The sequence below is a fragment of the Eptesicus fuscus genome, chromosome 9 (assembly GCF_027574615.1).
Source record: "Eptesicus fuscus isolate TK198812 chromosome 9, DD_ASM_mEF_20220401, whole genome shotgun sequence".
Classification (NCBI taxonomy): domain Eukaryota; kingdom Metazoa; phylum Chordata; class Mammalia; order Chiroptera; family Vespertilionidae; genus Eptesicus; species Eptesicus fuscus.
The window spans coordinates 48,367,077-48,388,373 of record NC_072481.1 but is presented as its reverse complement, the minus strand read 5'-3'; the positions used below and the strand labels follow the sequence as shown (position 1 = coordinate 48,388,373).

At 42.2% G+C, this 21,297-nt stretch overlaps 1 protein-coding gene across 1 annotated transcript; it reads left to right on the top strand.

Annotated features, from left to right (window-relative positions):
• Positions 1-19,898: 19,898 nt before the first annotated feature.
• DIRAS3 (DIRAS family GTPase 3) lies at positions 19,899-20,588 on the top strand. The gene has a single exon (XM_008139420.3). The coding sequence runs from the start codon at positions 19,899-19,901 to the stop codon at positions 20,586-20,588; it is 690 nt and encodes a 229-aa protein (XP_008137642.1).
• Positions 20,589-21,297: the final 709 nt, after the last annotated feature.

The window sequence follows — 21,297 nt, the reverse complement described above, 5'->3', positions numbered from 1 at the left end:
ACATCCGGCCACCCACACCTCCCCATGCAGAGAGCTTGCAGCTCCCAGCAGCTGTAAGGAAGGCATTTACTGCCACCCACACACATACTTTGACAAAAGTCAAAGTCCCTTTGAAAGTTATAATCTGCAGTAGGAGATGTCATTTCTGCCCTTGAGAGGTTTGAGTAGAATGGTGCTATTGAGTTATTGAATTTTTAAGGCCATAAAATTTTTTTAACACTTTTCCAATATTTCTCACTATGACTGAACTTTAGAGTTTTATAATTTTCCTTCTAAAGGGTATGCTTATAAGCATGTATTTTGCAAAGCCCCCGCTGTTCATCTTTCTGAACTATCACTATCGGGAGATTCCAGGCCCAGTCGTGTTATAGCATGGGGAGAGCACAGTGGTGGCAAACAGAGACTCTTGAGTTAGACGGCATGCATTTGAATCTTGGCTCTGTCATTTATGAGATCTGTGACGTGAGACAATGTACTTGTCCTCCTCTGATACCACTTGTCCACTCTGTGAGTGCTCTTTTATCTGCAAAATGGAGATGATAGTGCTGTTGTGATGATAAAATGAGTTAATACATGAGACGCTCTCTGAGGGGTACCAGGCGTATACACAGCAGGTGCTGTGTAAGAGTGGGCTCTTACCCTAGCTGGTTTGGCTCAGAGCTTCTACCCATGGACTGAAGGGTCCCAGGTTCGATTCCAGTTAAGAGCACATACCTTGGTTGCAGGCTCGATCCCTGGCCCTGATCAGGGCACGTGAGGGAGGCAGCCAATTGATGTCTCTCTCACAGCAATATTTCTCTCTGTGTGTCTCTCTGCCTCCCTTCCAGGCTCTCTAAAAGTCAATGGAAAAACATCCTCAGGTGAAGATTAAATAAATAAATAAATAAATAAATAAATAAATAAATAGTCTATTAAATTCTCATTAAAATATATTTTTTAAAAGAGTAGACTCTTATTGTTCTCTGTTTGGGCCTTCATGTTTCCATCTGTGGATGAGTTGGATCAGATGTCTATAGTACAGACACTACTGTCCCTTTCAGGTCCCCTCTTTGTAGATTTCATGAGTTATAGTTCACTAGTAGACTCTGCTTCTAATTTGCTACATCATGCTGGCAAGCCATTTAAAATGGAGAGACAACGTGTGACCTTGAATAGGTTACTTATATTTCCAAGCTTCCGTGTCCTCTCCTATCCCTCCTGCTTAACTCTTCTAGGATCCCAAACAGAACAGTCCACATTTCTTGGCTGAAAACTGTTTCTGGGTCTTCCAAACCTGGGCCCCAGATCCAGAGCTGCCATTTCCTTACTCCTGAGCAAGTTGCCCTTGAAGGTAAAGGTCTGAGTGAGGCATTTCTGAGGTCGGCTCCAGCTCTGTGGGGGGGATAGCTGAGAAGACCATCTCCACAAGCATATGGCAGTACTGAGGGCTTCCTCAAGTGGGCTTTAGGGCCTCATAATTCTGTTGCCTTTCCATCCTAATGTTGGGCAAACTCAATTGGCAATTCCTACATTTAATGTAAAGTACTGTACACACTCATTCAACCTCTCTCCAACCAGGTACTGTTCTTCCCTTTCCATCAGGGATTATGGAGCCACTGGTGCAGCCAGGCTTCTTTGAATGTTACCTGTGCACAGCCCAAACCATTGCACAGTGACTCAGGCAACAATTTTATCCACTATGTTCCCATAGCAAACAGGGTCCTCCGGTCTTCCAGCCTCCAATATCTGTTTCCGCACAAAACAATGTCACATGCTTTGGTTTTCTGTTATGGGAGCACCCACCTCAAAGGACCAATTGCTAATTTGCTGAGGGTAGTCTAACCTGTGTTGTGATTGCAGAGAGACCCAAGCATATTATTGACTTCTCACCTGTCTCAAGGTCTAGCAAGTTGGGTAATGCTTCTCGCAGTGGTGATTCGGGAAACAGCTCCTGCTCTCCTGCGGTTCTACCATCTGCGATGCATGCCCCTAGAGCAGAATGGAAGTTCTCCGTTCCACTGTGACGAGGAAGGGGGAAGAGAAAGAGAGCCTAGAGGATAGGTCTGGAAGGATCGTATATGACTTTCATCCATAGTGTTCAGTCACACAGTGCCACCTAACGCAAAGGAGGCTGGGGAATGTAGTCCAGCTGGGTGGCCAGGAGAAGAGGAAATGGGTTTAGTGAACATTCTACCAGTCTCTACTACTGTTAGTTATTGTATGGGCTCTGGTCTTATCTATTCTGCCTCCATAATATCTCTAAATTTTTCTATTCTTCTCTATTTCCAATATCACATCCTTTATTTTCTATCCTTTCATAATTTCTTATAATATCTCCTTTTCTCCCTCTTCCTAACCTTTTATCCTTCCAATAGGCATTTGCCAGTTATTTTTCTTTTCTTTTTTTATTTACATCAGGTGAATGATTTTTTAAAATTTATGTTTATTGTTCAAAGTATTACAGGTATCCCTCTTTTTCCCCCATTGACCCCTTCTACACCACATCTGCCCCCCATCCCAGCCCTTTACCGCACTATTGTCTGTATCCATGGATTATGCATATATACATATATGTTTTTTGGTTAATCTTTTCCCACCAACTCACCACCCCCGCCTTCCCTCTAAGATTTCTAAAACTCAGATCTGATCATATTACTGCCTTTAACCCAAAATGTCAATGTCCCCATTCTACTCGCCCTGTGCTCTCACACATTCGACCTCTGCAGTTCCTTCTCCTTTCCAGGTTAGTGCATGTGATATTCTTTCAGCCTCCTCCACCTCTTAAACCCATGCTCACATGTCACATCCTCCATGAAGCTGTCCTCAAGTTACCTGGCTGAAAGTATTCTTTCTTCCAATGTTCTCATAGTCCTTTGTTTATCTCTGTATTATATTCTTATGTTATTACTCTGATATATTATGTTATTCTCATTATTCTCACGTTATGTGGCCAAGGACAGATGTATATTAACAAAGAGCAGAACCAGTCAAAAACCAAAAGTATTCACATGCTTCCATATTGTATAAAAAACAAAATGAATATTCTTGTGTATCATGTCAATTTAAAACTTTATCAAATCAGATTCTTTATGCAACCCTCGGGAGTCTGAAGGAAACTCTCTCCCACTGTTGGTATAAAAAACAAAATGAATATTCTTGTGCATCATGTCAATTTAAAACTTTATCAAATCAGATTCTTTATGCAACCCTCGGGAGTCTGAAGGAAACTCTCTCCCACTGTTGGTGCAGGGGAAGGAAACCTCTTCTTGTTCTTGCCTAAGAATACTTTTGTTATTGTAAAGCCTTCTTTTTTAATGCCAGTCTCTGGAATTGTATTAATTAGTCTTACATTTTAAGACTCAGGCTTGTGAGTATAATATGGAAAGGGGGAGAAAGAAGAATTAATTTTACAGTGAAGAAATATGACAAACACTACCTCTACCAGGTGATGAAGGATAACATAGACAGTAATGTCATGTTGACAGTATATACCTGTGATATGATGTGATGAGAATGATACTGTACCTCTGTGGCTTTCCTCCCAAACAATTCTGCAGGCTAATTATGAGAAAAATATTAAGTAAGTCTCAATTGAGAGACATTCTACAAAATATTTGACTAGTAATCCTCAAAAATTTCAAGGTAATAAAGTCTGAGAAACTATAACAATCAAGAGGAAACTAAGGAGACATGATAACTAAACGGGATAGGATCTTGAGGCCCAGAGAGAACATTAAAAAAGAAAATGAGAAAATCTGAATAAAGAATGGACTTGACAAGGGAATAAAAAGTACAGCATAGGGAATATAGTCAATAATATTGTAATAACTATATGGTGTCAGGTGGGTACTAGACTTACCCGGGTGATTACTTTGTAAGTTATATAAATGTCTAATCATTGTACAACTGAAGCTAATATAATATAGTATTTCAAGTGTAACTGAAAATAAAACACTATAAATTTAAAAAATAATGGACTTGAGTTAATAATCATGTATCCATATTGGTTAGTTCATTGTGACAAATATACATGTAAACTGTTGTAATAAGGGAAACTGGCTGGGAGATATGTGGGAAGTCTTGATCCTATCATGGTTAATTTTATGCATCAACTTGGGTAGGCCATGGTATCCAGTTATTTTGTCAAGCATAAGTCTAGGTATTTTTTAGATGTGATTTACATTAAATCAGTAGACTTGTATAAAACAGATTATCCTCCATAATGTGGGTGGGCCTTATCCAATCAGTTGAAAGCTTTAAGAGAAAAGACTGAGGTCCTCTTTGCAGAAATCTGAACAAAGTATAAACTTGAGTTCATAATTATGTATTAAAATTGGTCCATTAATTGTGACAAATATGCCATACTAATGTAAGATATTGATAATAGGACAAAATGGCTGTGAGGTATATGGGAATTTACTATCATTACAATACTTCTGTACACCTAAAGCTGTTATAAAATTCAAAAATTATTTTAAAAATTAGACTTTTAGAATTTAATTTTAGTGGCAGAAGCATGATTTTGTTTTAAAACAGCAGGTGAAAACTGATTTCTCTTTATTGACTTATACAAAGAAAAAGCCAATGAGTATCTTATAGTGGAAACACTGTGCATATGGAAACAATCAAAAGAGAATATGATGGAAAACTACACTCTTTTACTTAAAAGGGGGGTGAAATGTGGCTTTAATGGGAATTTTTTCTTCATTTTTAAATAATGATTCCTCTCTATCAGTTCTTTCCTGCCACTTTACTAGACCATAGTGGCAAAGAGAGAACTGGGAGCAGGGGAATGGGAGATATTGGAAAGAAAGGTCATTGCTCTGTCTGGCAGATCATGTTCAGAACATCAGGTAAGTTGAAGATCAAGCCATTCATTCAGAAATATTTATTGCTTGCCTGCTATATACCAGGAAGTGTGAGGACATCTAAAATGCATTTACAAATGCTACTCTCAAGCATCTTATTATTGTTCAGGGTTGTAACACACACATACACACGATTTACATAAGTATAGGATATATCAATCATATCCTTATATAAATCATGTGTGTATAATAAACATGGATATGAAATAATCCTATCTAATTAAAGAGAAACATGCAAATTGACCGTACCTCCCCTATGCCCACAAGCCACACCCACCAGCCAATCAGGTGCGAGTATGCAAATTAACCCAACAAATATGGCAGTGGCCACAGAGCTGGAGAGAGCAGGAGGCTTGGGTTGCCCCCGGCAATGGAGGAAGCCAAGCTTTCCGCCTGCCCTGGCCTGCCCTGGCCTCTGCTCAAGGCTACAAAGTTTCAATTATAGAAGATAAATATATCCCAGACACCAGGGCCTCCGCTTGGGTCGCCAGGGGGGCATGGCTGGCCTGCAAACCACCACAGGCCCCTCACCCAGGCCGCTCCATGCCCCAAGGGAACCCCCACCCTGATCAGGGAGACCCTTCAGGGCAAACCAGCTCGCCCCCATCTGTGCAGCAGGCCTCTATCCTATCTAATAAAAGAAAATGCAAATTGACCATCACTCCAACACACAAGATGGCTGCCCCCATGTGGTCAAAGATGGCTGCCTCCATGTGGACACAAGATGGCCACCACAAGATGGCCAGCAGGGGAGGGCAGTTGAGAGGGATCAGGCCTGCAAGGGAGGGCAGTTGGGGGCTATCAAGCCTGCAGGGGAGGGCAATTAGGGGTGACCAGACTGGCAGAGGAGGGAAGTTCAGGGTGACCAGGCATGCAGGGAAGGGCAGTTAGGGGGGACCAGGCCTTCAGGGAAGGGCAGTTGGGGGGACCAGGCCTGCAGGGGAGGGAAGTTAGGGGTGAACATGCCTGCAGGGGATGGCAGTTAGGGGTGACCAGGCCTTCAGGGAGGGCAGTTAGGGATGACCAGGCTGGCAGGGGTGGGCAGTTAGGCATCAATCAGGCTGGCAGGGGAGTGATTAGGGCAGTGATGGGCAACCTTTTGAGCTTGGTGTGTCAAACTTCGCCAAAAAACTGAGCATAACTCGGGTAGTGTGTCACTTTGAGGAAAAAGCTAACTCTAAGACTCTAGTCGCAAATGGTTCATCCTCAGGAGCAGCAAATGTTTCATCCTCAGCATGCGGCCGCGTGTCATCAGAAATGGCTATGTGTGTCAGTGCTGACATGCGTATCATAGGTTCGCCATCACTGGGTTAGGGAGTGATCAGGCTGGCAGGCAGAAGCGGTTAGGGGCAATCAGGAAGGCAGGCAGGCAAGCAGTTGGGAGCCAGCAGTCCTGGATTGTGAGAGGGGGTCCCAGATTGGAGAGGGTGCAAACTGGGCTGAGGGACACCCCCTCCCCCATGCACAAATTTCATGCACTAGGCCTCTAGTATAAATATAATATATATTGTATATATCCTATCTAATAAAGAGGGAATATGCTAATTGACCATCACTCCATCACAAAGATGGCTGCACCCACAGCTGAGGCCAAGTTCCCATAAGGAGCCTTAACAAGCAGTCAGCAGGGACCTGAGGCTATGCCCTCCCCCACCTCCGTGGGCCTTGACAGGAGATCTCAGGCCATGCCCCCCACCCGGCAGGGCTTGACAGGGGACTTCAGGCCGAGCCCCCCACCAGGTGGGGCCTGACAGGGGACTTCAGGCTGCACGCCCCCACCCCAGCACCGGGCTAGGGGACCTGAGGCTGCTCCCCCCTGCCTGGCTGGGCTTGACAGGAGACCTCAGGCCGTGCCCCCCATCCAGCGGGGCTTGACAGGGACCTCAAGGTGCACCCCCAGTGCTGAGTCGGGGGAACTCAGGCCACCCCCCCCCACCAGGCGGGGCTTGACAGGGGACCTCAGGCTGTGACCCCCACCCAGCACCAGGATGGGGGACCTCAGGCCATGCCCCCCACCCAGCGGGGCTTGACGGGGGACCTGAGGCTGCGCCCCCTGCCTGGCTGGGCTTGATGGGGAACCTCAGGCCACACCCCCTGTCCTGGCGCTGGGCCAGGGGACCTGAGGCTACGTCTCCTGCCTGGCGGGACTTGACAAGGGTGGGACTGGCTGGGTCTGGATCTAGCCCAATGGGGGGAGGGGTGGCCAGGTCTGGGTCTCACACAATTTTGAGGCACATGTGGGTGGGCGGGGACTTGACTCTGGGTCCTATGGTGCGCCCCAGACTCTGACAGGAGGAAGGTTTTCATATACATTTTACTAATTTTCTTTCATCTCTGACACTTCTATTAAGAGAAAGGGCAAATAGCAATATTAAATTATTTCCTCTAATTAATCCCCTTTTAATATGCACGAATTTCGTGCACAGGGCCACTAGTGTATATATAAATGTAAATAATGTATCATATACAGTATATGTATATACCCTGCATAACTCACTCTCTTTCCTTGCCTCCCATAGGCAACTGTTCTAATGTGTTTAACAGTTAATGTATCTTGTATGTGAATATTCCTGAAAAAAACATATAATATTGTTTTGTGGGCATATATCTTAAATTTATGTAAATGGTGAGGTGCCATATATCTCATCCTATTTTCTTAGTTATTTTTAAGCACTATGTTTTAACACACATTCTTATTATTATGTGAATATATAACCTTTTACTTATAATCTATACGTAAAAGCCTAAGCAACTGCTCAACTGCTCAACCAGTTGCTATGATGTGCACTGATCACCAGGGGGTAGATGCTCAATGCAGGAGCTGCCCCCTGGTGGTCAGTGTGCTCTCACAGTGGGAGCACAGCTCAGCTGACCAGTATGAGTGGGGTAGGGATGAGCAGGGTGGCTCCTCCCCGGATTCCCACAGGCCACACCGTGGGAACCCCCCAGTGCACGAATTTGTGTACTGGGCCTCTAGTTACTATACAACATTCCAAGGTTAGTATCCTGGAATGAAAGAAAGATCTTCGCCTGCCAGTCCCATTACATCTGACACTCTCCACCCACAGCCCACCTTGTCAAGGAGGCTTCATAGGCTGATGCATTCCTTTGGGTCTAGGATGTAAGTATTCACTCACACAGACTTGATCACTTAGGAAAGTTTCCAAAGAAGGATTCGAGCTCATTTCATTAAGAAGACTATGCTGGCAGCTTATTCAAAGTTGTAGTTAGTGCTACTCTAGAAATCATCTCTGCCTCCTGTGAATATATTATGCATGATTCTTACAGAATTTTTTTTCCTGGACCCCAGAAGACTATGTTAACTTCGTCTCTGATATCCCCATAGGATTTCTGATCATTAACTATGTTTCAGGATTGTGCACTTGCAGGAGAATGAAAGGTGATGGGTATGGAAGAAAGGAACTGAACGTCTTGTCCTATGTCTGATTGGCTGTGACATCTTGAGCAGTCTTAACCACCTTCTGTGGTTAGAATAGGTACTGAAGTCACTCTTCCTGGCTTTGAATAACAGTTCTACAACTTTCTAGCTGTGTAATCTTGGACAAATTACTCACTTAGGAAATGAGGTAATTAAACAGATGATTTCTAGGATGGATTCCAATTCAACTACCGTTGTATCCATAGATGCATTTTGGCTCTGTGCCCTTTGGCATCATTCTTCTGTCAGAGACATCCTTTCCCCAATGTCTTCTCCCTTTAAGTTTCTCTCCAGATAGCATGTTCTCTATAATGCTTTTCCTCAGAACTTAGATTTAAATTAAGAATGGAAGAGTGTTCCATTAGAGATGGAATAAATGAAGGTAAAATGAAATATACTTTTCTTACTTAATGAAATAATAGATAACTCTTAAAAGTAATCCTATCTAATAAAGAGGAAATATGCTAATTGACCATCACGCCCTCACAAAGATGGTGGTGCCAACAGCCAATAAGGAGGGAATATGCTAATTGACTGTCACGCCCTCAAAGATGGCATCACCCACAGCCACAAGATGGCAGCGCCCAGTCCCCTCAGCCCCACGGAATGGCAGGCACACAGCACGGCTGGGCCTGCCTCCAGGCAGGGTCCGGCCGCTCTGCGCACCTGCCTCCGAAGTCCCCCTGTCCCCTCAGCCCCCCAGACACCCAGGGCTGGCCTGAGGCACAGGCAAGCCTTGGATAGCAGCTGCCCAGCCTCCCAGGGCTGGCCCAAGGTGCAGGCAAGCCTTGGATGGCAGCTGCCCAGCTGCCCAGGGCCACCCGAGGCTCAGGTAAGCAGGGCCGGCTGAGGCTTGCGCTGCCAGCAGTGGCAGCAGCAGAGGTATTATGGGGGCATCATCTTTCCCTGATCATCGGGTCGCCTCCCACCCCAGAGGGCTTCGGAACTGTGAGAGGGGGCAGGCCGAGCTGAGGGACCCCCCTCCAGTGCATGAATTTTTACGCACTGGGCCTCTAGTAAGAATAAAAATGGATTAGGTGATTATAACATATAGGTGAGTGACATGAGTGGCATTAATGTTAAAAAGGAAGGGAGGAATGAATTTGGAATACTATGTTATAAGGTACCTGCATTGCCTATGAACTGGTATAGTGTCCATGTGAACTGGTATTTAAAACTGGACTTAAATTTGTTATAAATGTATATTGTAAGTTGGTATGCTAAGAGAGAAGAGAAAAATGGATATCAATGAAACAAACAAAAAAAATGGCTCTTTGAAAAGTTCAATAAATGGATAAAGCTGTAGCTGGGTAACCAAGAAAGAAAGAGAGAGAGAGAAGACACAAATTATCAATATCACAAATGAACTAGGGTCATCACTACTAATATGACAGACATTGAAAGGTTAATAAAGAACTATAGTGAACAATTCTATGTCCACAAATTTGACATTTTGTAGACAAATTGTTTGAAAGGCAAAAAGTACAAAAAAATTCATACAGGAATAATAGATAATCTGAATAATGAAAATGAAGAAAACTGAATCAACAATTAATAATATTCCAAAAGGGAAACCACAAGATCTAAATGTTTTTATTGGTAAATTCAACTAAATATTTAAGGAAGAAATGATATAAATTACTAAAATTTCTTCCAGAATATGAAAGTATAGGAAATATCTTCTAATTCATTTTATGGGGACAACATTACCCTAAAACAAAATCAGACAAAGACATTAAAAGAAAGGAAAACTATAGACCAATGTAATCTATAAAATTGAGATAATAATAGTATATACTATATGGAATTCTTGTGAGTAAATTATTGAGTATTGAATGAGTAGATAGATATAAAAGGTTGGGAATAGCCATAGTCGGTTTGGCTCAGTGGATAGAGCCTCGGCTACGGACTGAAGTGTCCCAGGTTCAATTGTGGTCAAGGGCATTTTTCTCGGTTGCAGGTTCAATTTCGGCCCTGGTCAGGGCACGTGCCAGAGGAAACTAATCAATGTGTCTCTCTCACATTGATGTTTATCTCTCTCTGTCTCTCCCACTTATTTCCACTCTCTCTTAAAAAAAAAAAAAAAGGCCTGAAATAGCACCTGGGACATAGGGAACACAGTGAATATTATGAGGACAATAGGACTAAATATTTTTTAATAATTAAAAAATAAAAGGTATACAGATTGCAAAAGAAGAAATAAAACTGACTTTGTTTGTAGGTTACATGATAGTCTATGTAGAAAACCCCAAAGAATTGGCGAAATAGAAAATCACTCTGAAACTAGTGACTATAGCAAAGTCACAGAATACAAGTAAGTGTATAAAATAAATTTATTTCCTTTATACCAACAATGAATACTGGAATTTAAAATTAATAACACAATACCATTTACATTAGCATAAAAAACCTAAATAATAAATCTATCAAGATACATACAAGAACTATATCCAGAGAAATACAAAGTTCTAATGAAAGAAGTAAAAAAAAGATCCAAATAAATTGAGAGATATTCTGTGTTCATGGATTGAAAGACTCAATATTGTTAAGATGTCAATTCTTCTCAACTGGATTTACAGATTCAACACAATACTGACCAAAATCTGAGCACCTATTTTATGGACATCAACTCGATTCTAAAGTTTATATGAAAAGTTAAAAAAAAAATAGCCAACACAATACTGAAGAAAAACAAAATTAAAGGACTGACATTATTCAACTTCACGACTCACTATAGGGTGTCCCCCCAAAAAGTATACACACTTTGAGATTATAAAGTCAGTGTTTATTAAAATATAGTTCGTTTTCAAAATTTAAAAGAATCTAAAGAAATGAGTGTGTATACATTTGGGAGGACAACTTGTATATAGCTACAGTGACCAACACAGTATAGTACTAGCAAAAGAATAAGAATAGACACATAGACCAATGGAACAGAATAGAGAGCCCAAAAATAGACCACACAATTATAGTCAACTGATCTTTGACAAAGGAGCAAAGACAATTTAATGGAGAAAGGATATTTAGTTTTATTCCCCCAATAAATCATGCTGAAACAATTGGGTATCCCTATGCAAAAAAAAAAGAAAGAAAGAAAGAAAGAAAAGAATGTACACATGGACCTTAAACCCTTCACAAAAATTAACTCAAAATGGGCCATAAATCTAAATGTAAAATATAAAACTCCTAGAAGATAACATAGGAGAAAATCTAGGTGAGCTTTAGTTAGGTGATAAGATTTTAGATGAAAACAGCAAAAGAATATTCATAGTATGTACCCGGGATATGATGTGATGAAAACAGTATTTTATCTCTGGAATCTTCCTCCCCAAAATCCATAACACCAGTTTAATCATGGTAACAAATAATTAGGCAAATTCCCATAGAGGAGCATACACATTATTCATCACCACAACCCTATGATGTAGGAACTCTTAATATCAGGAAAAAAGGGACTTGGGTATATTTGTAAGCTAAAACAAAGAATATAATGGAAAGAAAGAGGTCAAAGAGATAGGATAGAGGTGGATTATTGATCAAGCAAGGTTCTCAAGGATTAGTTTCAAGCTTTCTTTTGCATCAGAATCACATGAGTGGGCTTGTTAAAATGCAGACCCTCAGGTTTCACCTATAGATTCTGATTCTGTGGATATGACCTGGGTATTTTTTAAAATGTTTTTTTTTTTTTTTACTGATTTCAGAGAGGAAAGGAGAGGGAGAGATAGAAATATCAATGATGAGAGAGAATTATTGATTGGCTACCTCCTGCATGCCCCCTATTGGGGATTGATGTGCCCTAACCCAGAATCGAACTGTAACCTCCTGATTCATTGGTTGAAGCTCAACCACGGAGCAACTACCTGCCAGTCTGTGAGCTCAGTATTTTTTATCAAATAAATTTGACATGTAAATTGGGTTTGGTATGTTTAACAAGCATCCCAGGTGATTCCCATACAGGTGGTCCTAGGACCACAGGTTGAAAAGCACATGCGGGCTCAGATGAAGACATTAACCTTGTTTGTCGAAAAGAGAAAATGCTTCAGGCTATGTGTGGGCCAGGAGCTGGTGGCCTTCTTTCTTCGTGAGGTAGGAGATGATATCTTTGTGCACAAGGGGCTGTTTGTAGCAATAGGGTGCTTCGGAGAAAGCAGTTTGGAAACAGAAGTGGTAGGAATGGGAGAAGATGTTTGTGGAGGATAAGGGAAGGGATTTCTGAAGCAACCTTGATCCCAGAAATCAAATTTGTAAAGAAGATACTATCTCCTTGTGAGGGATGGAGAACACAACTGCCATTAGTTTTCTCCAGGGCTTAAAAGGAGGATGAGGGCAGAGAACCTAGAAAGAAACTGAAAGAAAACAGACTCCCAAAATTATCACTGTGAGGGTCCTGAACATCACCACCTGGCTCTACTAGAGAGGTAGCATGGGGTAAAACGCACAGGTCCTGGAGCTGGCCAGACTTCCTAGCCTCTACCACTTCACCTCTCTATGCCCAGTCTCATTGTTTGTAAAATCGAGTTAGTGATAGTCTCTACTTCATAGACTCATAGCAAATTCTAAATGAGTTAACATATGTAAAATGATTAGTGCGATGCCTGGGTCACAATGGCTGAGTTGCTTTCATTATTTAGCTACTAAGAATTAAGGTAGTGATGTTCAACATTTTCATCTCATGGCACACATAAACTAATTACTAAAATTCTTTGGCACACCATCTTACCTTATAATAGACAAATATGCAAATTGACCGCACCTTCGCTACGCCTAAGCCACGCCCACCAACCAAGCCACGCCCATCAACCACACCCACCAGGAAACCGTTGCAGGGACGCTGGGTGTGGCGGAGCCCAAGGCCGGAAAAGCCGCCCGAGGCTTTCCCGGCCTTGGGCGCCAGCGGGGAGCCTGCGCCGATCGCAGGAGACCACTGGGGGTCGGCTCCTGCAATTGGTAGCAGGGACGCTGGGTGCAGCCGAGCCCAAGGCCACCGCCCAGGGCCAAGCCCGGACCCTGAAGAAGGCAGAAGGCGGTGGCCACAGCCAAGGCCTGGGTCCCCGGTGCCAGCAGAAAACTGGTGCAGGCAGCCAGGTGAATGAAGGTCTATTGCACGAATCTTCGTGCAAACGGGCTACTAGTAAAATATATTTTTTGCTGATCTGAAAAAACAAAAGGTCTAATTTGGGTTCATTCACACTGGATGCTATTGTTGTGTTGGCTGTTGTCAGTTTTTATTTGACAATCTAAGGGGAAAGAGCTTGATTCCCCTGACTAAATAGTCAGCTATTGCATGTTTTAAATTTTCTGGCAGCGTAACAGTTGAAAATCATGGAATTAAGGTGCTATAAATATTTGTGTGCAAAAGGTACATATAAATTTATGTGTGTTTTGTGTGAACAAAGTTTTTTTCTTACTTATCTGGGATAAATACCCAAAAGTGCAATTGCTGGTTGTATGTTGAGTTGCATGTTCGCTTTTATAACAGACTGCCAAACTGTTTCCCAGGCTGGCTACCATTTCGCATTGCCCCCAGCAGTGCATGGGCGATCTGCGGCCTCATCAGCTTTTAGTGTTATGACTATTTTTTTATTTTAGCTATTTTGGTAGGTGTGTAGAAATATTACATTGTGCTTTTAATTTGCATTCCTCTAGTGGCTAATAATGTTGAAAAGTTTTATATATGGTTATTTACCATCTGTATATCTTCTTCAGTGAAATATTTACTTTTGTCTTTCGTCCATTTTCTAATTGGACTTCTTTATTATTCAGTTTTATGAGTTCTCTATATATTCTATAGACCAATTCTATGCCCAATTTATGGTTTGCAAATATTTTCTCTCAGTGTATACCTTTTCTTTCCATTGGCTTTACAGGGTCTTTCAGGAAGAAAAAGTCGTAATTTTTGTGAAGTCTAATTTATCAAATTTTCCTTTCATGGATTGTGCTACTGGTGTCAAGGCTAAGACCTCAGCCTAGACTTAAGTCCCAAAGATTTTGTTTGATTTTTATTTCTAATGACTTTGTACTTTTACATTCATTGTGTAAATGATGTGAGGATTTGTTTGACATTTTTTGTTTACTTGTTTGCTTTTGTCTATGGATGTATAGTTGCTCTAGCACCATTTGTTGAAAAGACTATTCCTCCTGCATTGAATTGCTTTTGAGCCTTGGTCAAAAATCAGTTTGGCATGTTTGTGTGGGCCTATTCTTGGGTTCTCTATTCTGTTTTATTTATGTACATGTCTATCCATCCAGCAATACGACATGATCATGATTACTGTAGCTATATTGTAAACCTTAATATCAAGTAGAGGGATTCTTTTCATTTTATTCTTTTTCAAGTATGTTTTTTAGCTATTCTATGTATTATGCCTTTTCATATAAATTTTAAAATAAGCTTGTCTATGTTTACAAAAAATCTTGCTGGGATTTTGACAAGAATTATATTAAATATATAAATCAATTTGGAGAGAACTGCATTTTTACTAAGTGTGTCTTCTAACCCATGAACATATTATGTCTGATCATGTATTTAGGTCTTCTTTGATTTCTTTATTCGGATTTTGTAATTTTCAGCATTCATATCCTTTATGTGTTTTGTTAAGCATATATAAAATATTTCATTTTCTTTAGCATGATTGTAAATAGTTTTGTGTTTTTCATTTTTGTTTCTAAATATTCTGTGTTACTATATAAAAATATTTTTCTTTTGACCTATCTGTCATTAAATGTGAAATGAGTTTCTTCTCACTTCAAATACCACATTGGCTTGTGAATGTTTTAGTGTGTTTTCTTGTTGTTAATCCTCACCAAGGATATTTTTTTCCATTGATTTTTTAGAGAGAGTGGAAAGGAGGGAGAAAGAGAGAGAGAGAGAGAGAGAGAGAGAGAGAGAGAGAGAGAGAGAGAGAGAATATCGATGTGAGAGACACATCAATTGGTTGCTTCTGACATGCGACCCAAACTGGGGACAAGGATCAAACCTACAACCCAGATATATGCCCTTGATTGGGAATCAAACCTGAGACCCATCTGTGTGCAGGCCAGTGCTCTAACCACTGAACATACTTGCCAGGGCTTTTTTTTTTTTTTTAATTCACTTTACCAGTCTGCCCTTTTAATTGGTCTATTTATACCAATTTACATTTAGGCACTTTTTTTATATATTTGAGGTTATGTGATTTTATTATTTGTTTTCTGGTTTTCCTCTGTTTCTTTTTTCTCACCTTTTTGTGGGTTACTGGAACATTTCTTTAGGTTTCCATGTTAATTTACTTTTAGTGTGCTTGAATATATCTCTGTATAAAAAGTTGTTGCTCTGGATACTAAAATATGCATATGTGACTTATCACAGTCTATTGGTTTCAACATTTTGCCACTTTTAAGTGAAGTATGGAAACCTTACCTCTATTTCAGTCTCTTTGCCTTCCCCAATTTTTAATATTATTGCTCTGAGTTTCAGATGCTATTATGATTTTTTGTTTCAGTCATCAAATATGATTGTAAAAACTCATGGAAAGATAATCTGTCATATTTACCCCTACCTTTTTTTTACATATTTTAATATTCTACTTTCCTTTTTGAAATTCCAAGTTGTCCTCTGTTATCTTTTCCTTTTTTGTGTAAAAAAGCCTCCATTTTCTATTCATTAAGGCTAGGTTCATTAGCAACGAATTCTCTTAGCTTTTCTCAACATATCACTATTTCTTCTGTGTTTCTTGAAAGATCATTTTTTTGGATATAGAATTTAGAGTTGGGAGTGTTTTTCTTTCAGCACTTGAAAAATGTCATGCCATTTACTCTGGCATTTATGCTTTCAAACGAGATATCTGCTGTCATCAGAATTAGTGTTCCTCTATAGGTAATATGTTACTGTTTTTCCTAGCTGCTTTCAAAAGTTTTGTGTGTATGTGTGTGTGTTAAGCTTTCAAAATGTGATTATAGTAGTTCCTCTTTATTTGTGGTTTCACTTTCTAAGGTTTCAGTTACTCACAGTCAATCACTATCCAACAATATTAAATGAAAAATTCCACAAATAAATAATTCACAAGTTTTAAATTGCATGCTGTTCTGAGTAGTGTCATGAACTCTCCCGCCAACCTGGTCTATCCCACCCGGGATGTGAATCATTGATTTGTCCAGTATATCTATGCTATACATTCGACCCACCTGTTAATCATTTAGTAGCCATTTTGGTTATCAAGATTGCCTGTCATGGTATTGTAGTGCTTATGTTCACGTAAACCTTATTTTACTTAATAATGGCCCCAAAGCACAAGAGTAAGTGGTGCTGGCAATTTGGATATGTCAAGAGAAGCTGTAAAGTGCTTAATTTAAGTGGAAAGGTGAAAGTTACCCACTCAATAATGAAAGGAAAAAAATCATATGCTGAGGTTGCTAAGACCTATAGGAAGAGCGAATCTTCTATCTGTGAAATTGCCTACTTTACAAATGAAATAGGTATGTGTGCATAGAAAGAAACATAGTTATATATAAGGTTTGGTAATATTTGCAGTTTCAGGCATACACGGGATCTTGGAATGCATCCCCCAGAAATAAGGGAGGCGGCTGTATGTGTCTTGGCATGGATTTCCCTGGAATTATCCTGGTAGCGTTTGCTCAGTCTCTTGGAACTTAGGTTGTGTCTTTCACCAAATTTGGGAAGTTTTCAGTCATCATTTCTTCATTACTCAGACCCACTCTCTTTTTCCCCCTCCTTATGGGGCTTTAATGATACAAATGTAGGAATGTCCTACGTGTCCTTGAGACTATTCAGCCCCTCCCCGCCCCCCCCCCCGCCCCCCCCCGCCCCAGTCTATTATCTCTCTGTTGTTTACATTAGTACCTTTTATTGCTTTATCCTCAGCTCACTGATTCTATCCGCTGCCACCTCCATTCTACTATTGAACCCATTTAGGAAGCTTTAAAAAGTTTAACCCTGGCCAGTGTGCCTTAGATGATTGAGTATCATACCATGCACGGAGAGGTTGCCAGTTCAATTCCATCAGGGGCACATGCCTGGGCTCGATTCCCAGTCCGGGGTGTGCAGGAAACAGCCCATGGATGTTCGTCTCATTTATGTTTCTCTCTCCCATCCTCTCTCTATAAAATCAATAAAAGCATATTTTTGAAAAAGTATTTTTCAGTTCTATAATTTTCATTTAGATCCTATATATATATATATATATATATTTATATATATATATTATTTGCTGAAGTTTTTATTTTGTTTGTTTCAAAAAAACAAAGTGTGCTTGTTGAAGTATAATGGCTGCTTTAAAATCCTTCTCACATTATTCCAACATCTGATTCATTTCAATGTTAGTTTTAATTAGTTGTCTTTTTCCCTGATATACATATCTCCAAATTGTGAATCCTAACTAGCTGATATCTATTTCAGAGCTCTATTGTAGCCCAGTTCTCTGAATCCTCTGGCCCAGTACAGTGCTGGTTGCCTGGGATTGGTCTCTTCTTTCTTGTGTGGGTTTTTTGTCATTGTTGTTCATCCTCACCCGAGGATATTTTCCCATTGATTTATAGAGAGAGTGGAAGGGAGGGGGAGGGACACAGAGAGAGAAACATCAATGTGAGAGATGCACATCGACTGGTTGCCTCCTGCACACACCCTGACCAGGGCCAGGGATTGAGCCTGCAACCCAGGTACATGCCCTTGACCTGAATCAAACCCATGACAGATGCTCTATCCACTGAGCAAACTGGCTAGACCTATAGGGCTCTTCTTAAGGTAAAGCTTGTGAGGTATAAGACTCATTTTGGGTGTAAGAGCTGTGGTTTCATACTTTCATCAACCCTTGTGAATTCTATTTAATAATCTTTTCATTGGACTTCTCTGGGATTTAAAGGCTTTAACTTTGAGGTATATATTTTTCCACCCCAGTTTTTCCTGTGTGTGTGTGTGTGTGTGTGTGTGTGTGTGTGTGTGTGTGTGTCTTGCCTCCAAAAGCATCTTTATTCCTGCCCTGATTTTTTAAATAAGGTTTTTGTAATGATCAAATCAGACATTGTAGAAAGAGAAGGGATGACTGTGATAGCTGCTCAATGTCCCTGGGTTTAGAGGGCACCCTTATCCCTCTGACAGGGAACCTGTCTAAACCACAGGAAAGCCAGCAGGGAGGAAGGTCCTGCAGTCTCTTAAAACAGAAATCTTAGCATGGCTAAGCCCACAGAGGCGAGTGCCTGTGAATCCGGGACCCCCTCCCCTCCTGCAGCCCTGGGCTTAGAGTACAGGCACTCTCAGGTGTGGGGGACGCCAGGACGGAAGGCTGGGGGAGGGGTGGGCATGCATCTGTGCTCGGCCAGCCCCCCACAAGGACGGTCCCCCCTCTGCATATCGTGCAAGTGGAGTCTCCCAGCCTGCGCCCCCAGGTTTAACAGGAGCATTTTGGGAGCATTTCTCTCGGAACCTCCGAGCGAGCTGGTTGCGCTGCGCTCCTGTTGCAGCTTCAGGTAAGCGATTGGTGACGCATCTGCAAATACCGCCATTGCCGCCAGGGTCCGGAGTGAATTTGCCCGCTAGCATCTTGCTTTTTACGTATTCTATTTAAAAAACAGACAAACAAACAAACAGTTCTTCGTTAAGGTTTCTAGTGGCGTCATTCCATTCCTGAAAGAAAAATATCCTGGCTATTTTCTCAGGAGACTTCCCCTTGAAAAATGTATTGCGTCATTTGTTGCTTTTTGCAGATGAGCAAGGGATTGCTAAACGCCCCTTTAGAAGGGGGCGGATGTGGGTTTATGTTGCAGTAATACATAGAACAAAGTATTTTTTTTAAGATTATGGCAAATATTTAGGCTACATGCCAGGATTTCTGCATGACATCGGAGCAGATACTGATCAAACCTTCCCACAGGCCGATGTTCTGCGTTCTGTTATTTAACCCTCACGACAGTTCAGTGAAGTGGCTGCTGTTTTGCCCATTTTGCAGATGGAAACACGTATAAAGGTCACAAAACCTGTAAGTGGCAGAGCCTGTAGTTGAAGGCAGACGTTTCTGGTTCCCTGGGATAGGTCTCTTCTTAAGATAAAAAGAGTTTCTACCAGCATTGGAGGTATAAACCTTGGTGTAAGAGCTGTGGTTTCATAGTGTCATCATTCCGTTTAGTTATCTTTTAATTTTGACCTCGCTGGCATGTAACGGCTTTAACTTTGGGGTATATATTTTTCGACCCCAATTTTTTCTCTGTGTGCGCGCGCGGGGCATGGGGAGGGTAGGGGGGACGGTTGTGGAGTGGGGGGTGGACTGGCGGGCACGTCGTCCGCGGGTACCCTCCCTGGATGACACGGAGTGGGCAGTGGGTATCTATTGGCACCATGAACCACGCATCCTGGCTCCTGTGGCTTCAGTTGCTCATTTTAAACAGTAGCCACCGGGTACAGCGTCCTTGGCGCCATCCTGGGGTCTGTTATAAGCCAAACTCTGCCTAAGAGGAGGGAGGATGTGGGGGTGGGGAGCGAGCTGAGAGACCCTCCCCAGCGTCCCCAGGCGGGTTGTAAATCCAGGTTTTAAGTCCCATCTCTCTCCCTTTTCTTCCTCCCTAGGCCCCGCCTGCTCGGTGCCACATAAGTTGTGCGCGCGTCTTCGTGCCAGTTCCCGACCATGGGCAACTCTTGCTCTGGCCTCAAGGAAAAGCTGGGGCAGAGGCTGCGCCCTTCGCCCACCCTGAGTTTCATCCGCTCTGTGCTGTTCCCTAAGAAGAAAAAAGATTTCTGCGTGGTGGTCCTCGGCTCTGCCGGCGTCGGCAAGAGCGCCCTGGTGCATCGATGGGTGAACAGCTGCTACTCGGAAAAGTACGTGCCGCCTGCGCCCCTGGCGGATGTCATCTACCACGTGCCGGACGGCCTTTTCGGCTCGGGAAGCAAGATGCGTATCACCGACCTCCCGGGTGGCCAGCTCTACCCGGCCTTGCAGTGCCTCAAGATTGCCAGGGGCCACGCCTTCATCCTGGTCTACTCGGTCACCGAGAAGCAAACCCTGGAGGAGCTGACGCCCTTCTACGAGCTGATCCGCGAGATCAAAGGCGGAAACCTGCACAAATACCCCATCGTGCTGGTGGGCAACAAATGTGATGAGGTCCGCCGCGAGCTGACCACGCTAGATGGCGCTGCCTACGCGCTGAAGTGGAATTGCGGCTTCTTCGAGACCTCCGCCAAGAGGAATGTCAACGTGGAGGAGCTGTTTTTTGAGCTGCTGACCCAAGAGAGGGAGCCCGAAACCAGCCCCCAGCCTACCCCCGTGAAGTCCCAGATGCCCAGTGCCGCCGAAGACGTGCTAGCAGCTGCCTCGTAATGGGAGCCCCGGGTCCTGGGAGCCTGACCCCCTTCTCCGACAGCGTGTAGGGAACGTGGACCCATGACAGTGTTCTGTGCCACCTGTACATGATCGTGCTGTGGTTTGGGTTTGTAACAGCTCGACATCAGTGTGTGTCCCCTGTAAATTCATAATTTTTCTTTTTCCCGGGCAAGAGACTTCAAATGGTCACAACGCTGATATTGGAGGAGGGGGCGGAAAGGGGGACGAAGTCTTGACAGACTTCAGAGGAAATTGTTTGAAAAAGAGAATGAAATAGCAAAATAAATGGAAAGAGGCCGTGGTCGTCCTCGTAACCCTGTTACCATGTATTAATTTTTAAACATTTCAAGTCCTGTAAATGTCCCAGTCAAACCTTTCTGTTGTGTACGTAATTGTTGAGAAATGTGTTTTTGCAACAAAAGCTTTGCTAGATGACTGGGAGACAGATCTACTAAACGAGATAAATGAATATTTTGAGTATCGAGGGTGGGGGCAGAGAAAATTATGAAAGTGGAGACTGGGAGGGAGGTGGGAGGGGGGGAAATGAGATACCTGTAATACTATCAACAATAAAAAAATAAATCTAAAAATGAAAAATAAATAAATAAAGATGTGCCAGCTTCCTGAGTCATTTAAAAAATGTTTGGATAGTCCACATTGTGGTTTTAAAAAAGCATAATGGTTCCATGACTTAAAGCTTTCCCTG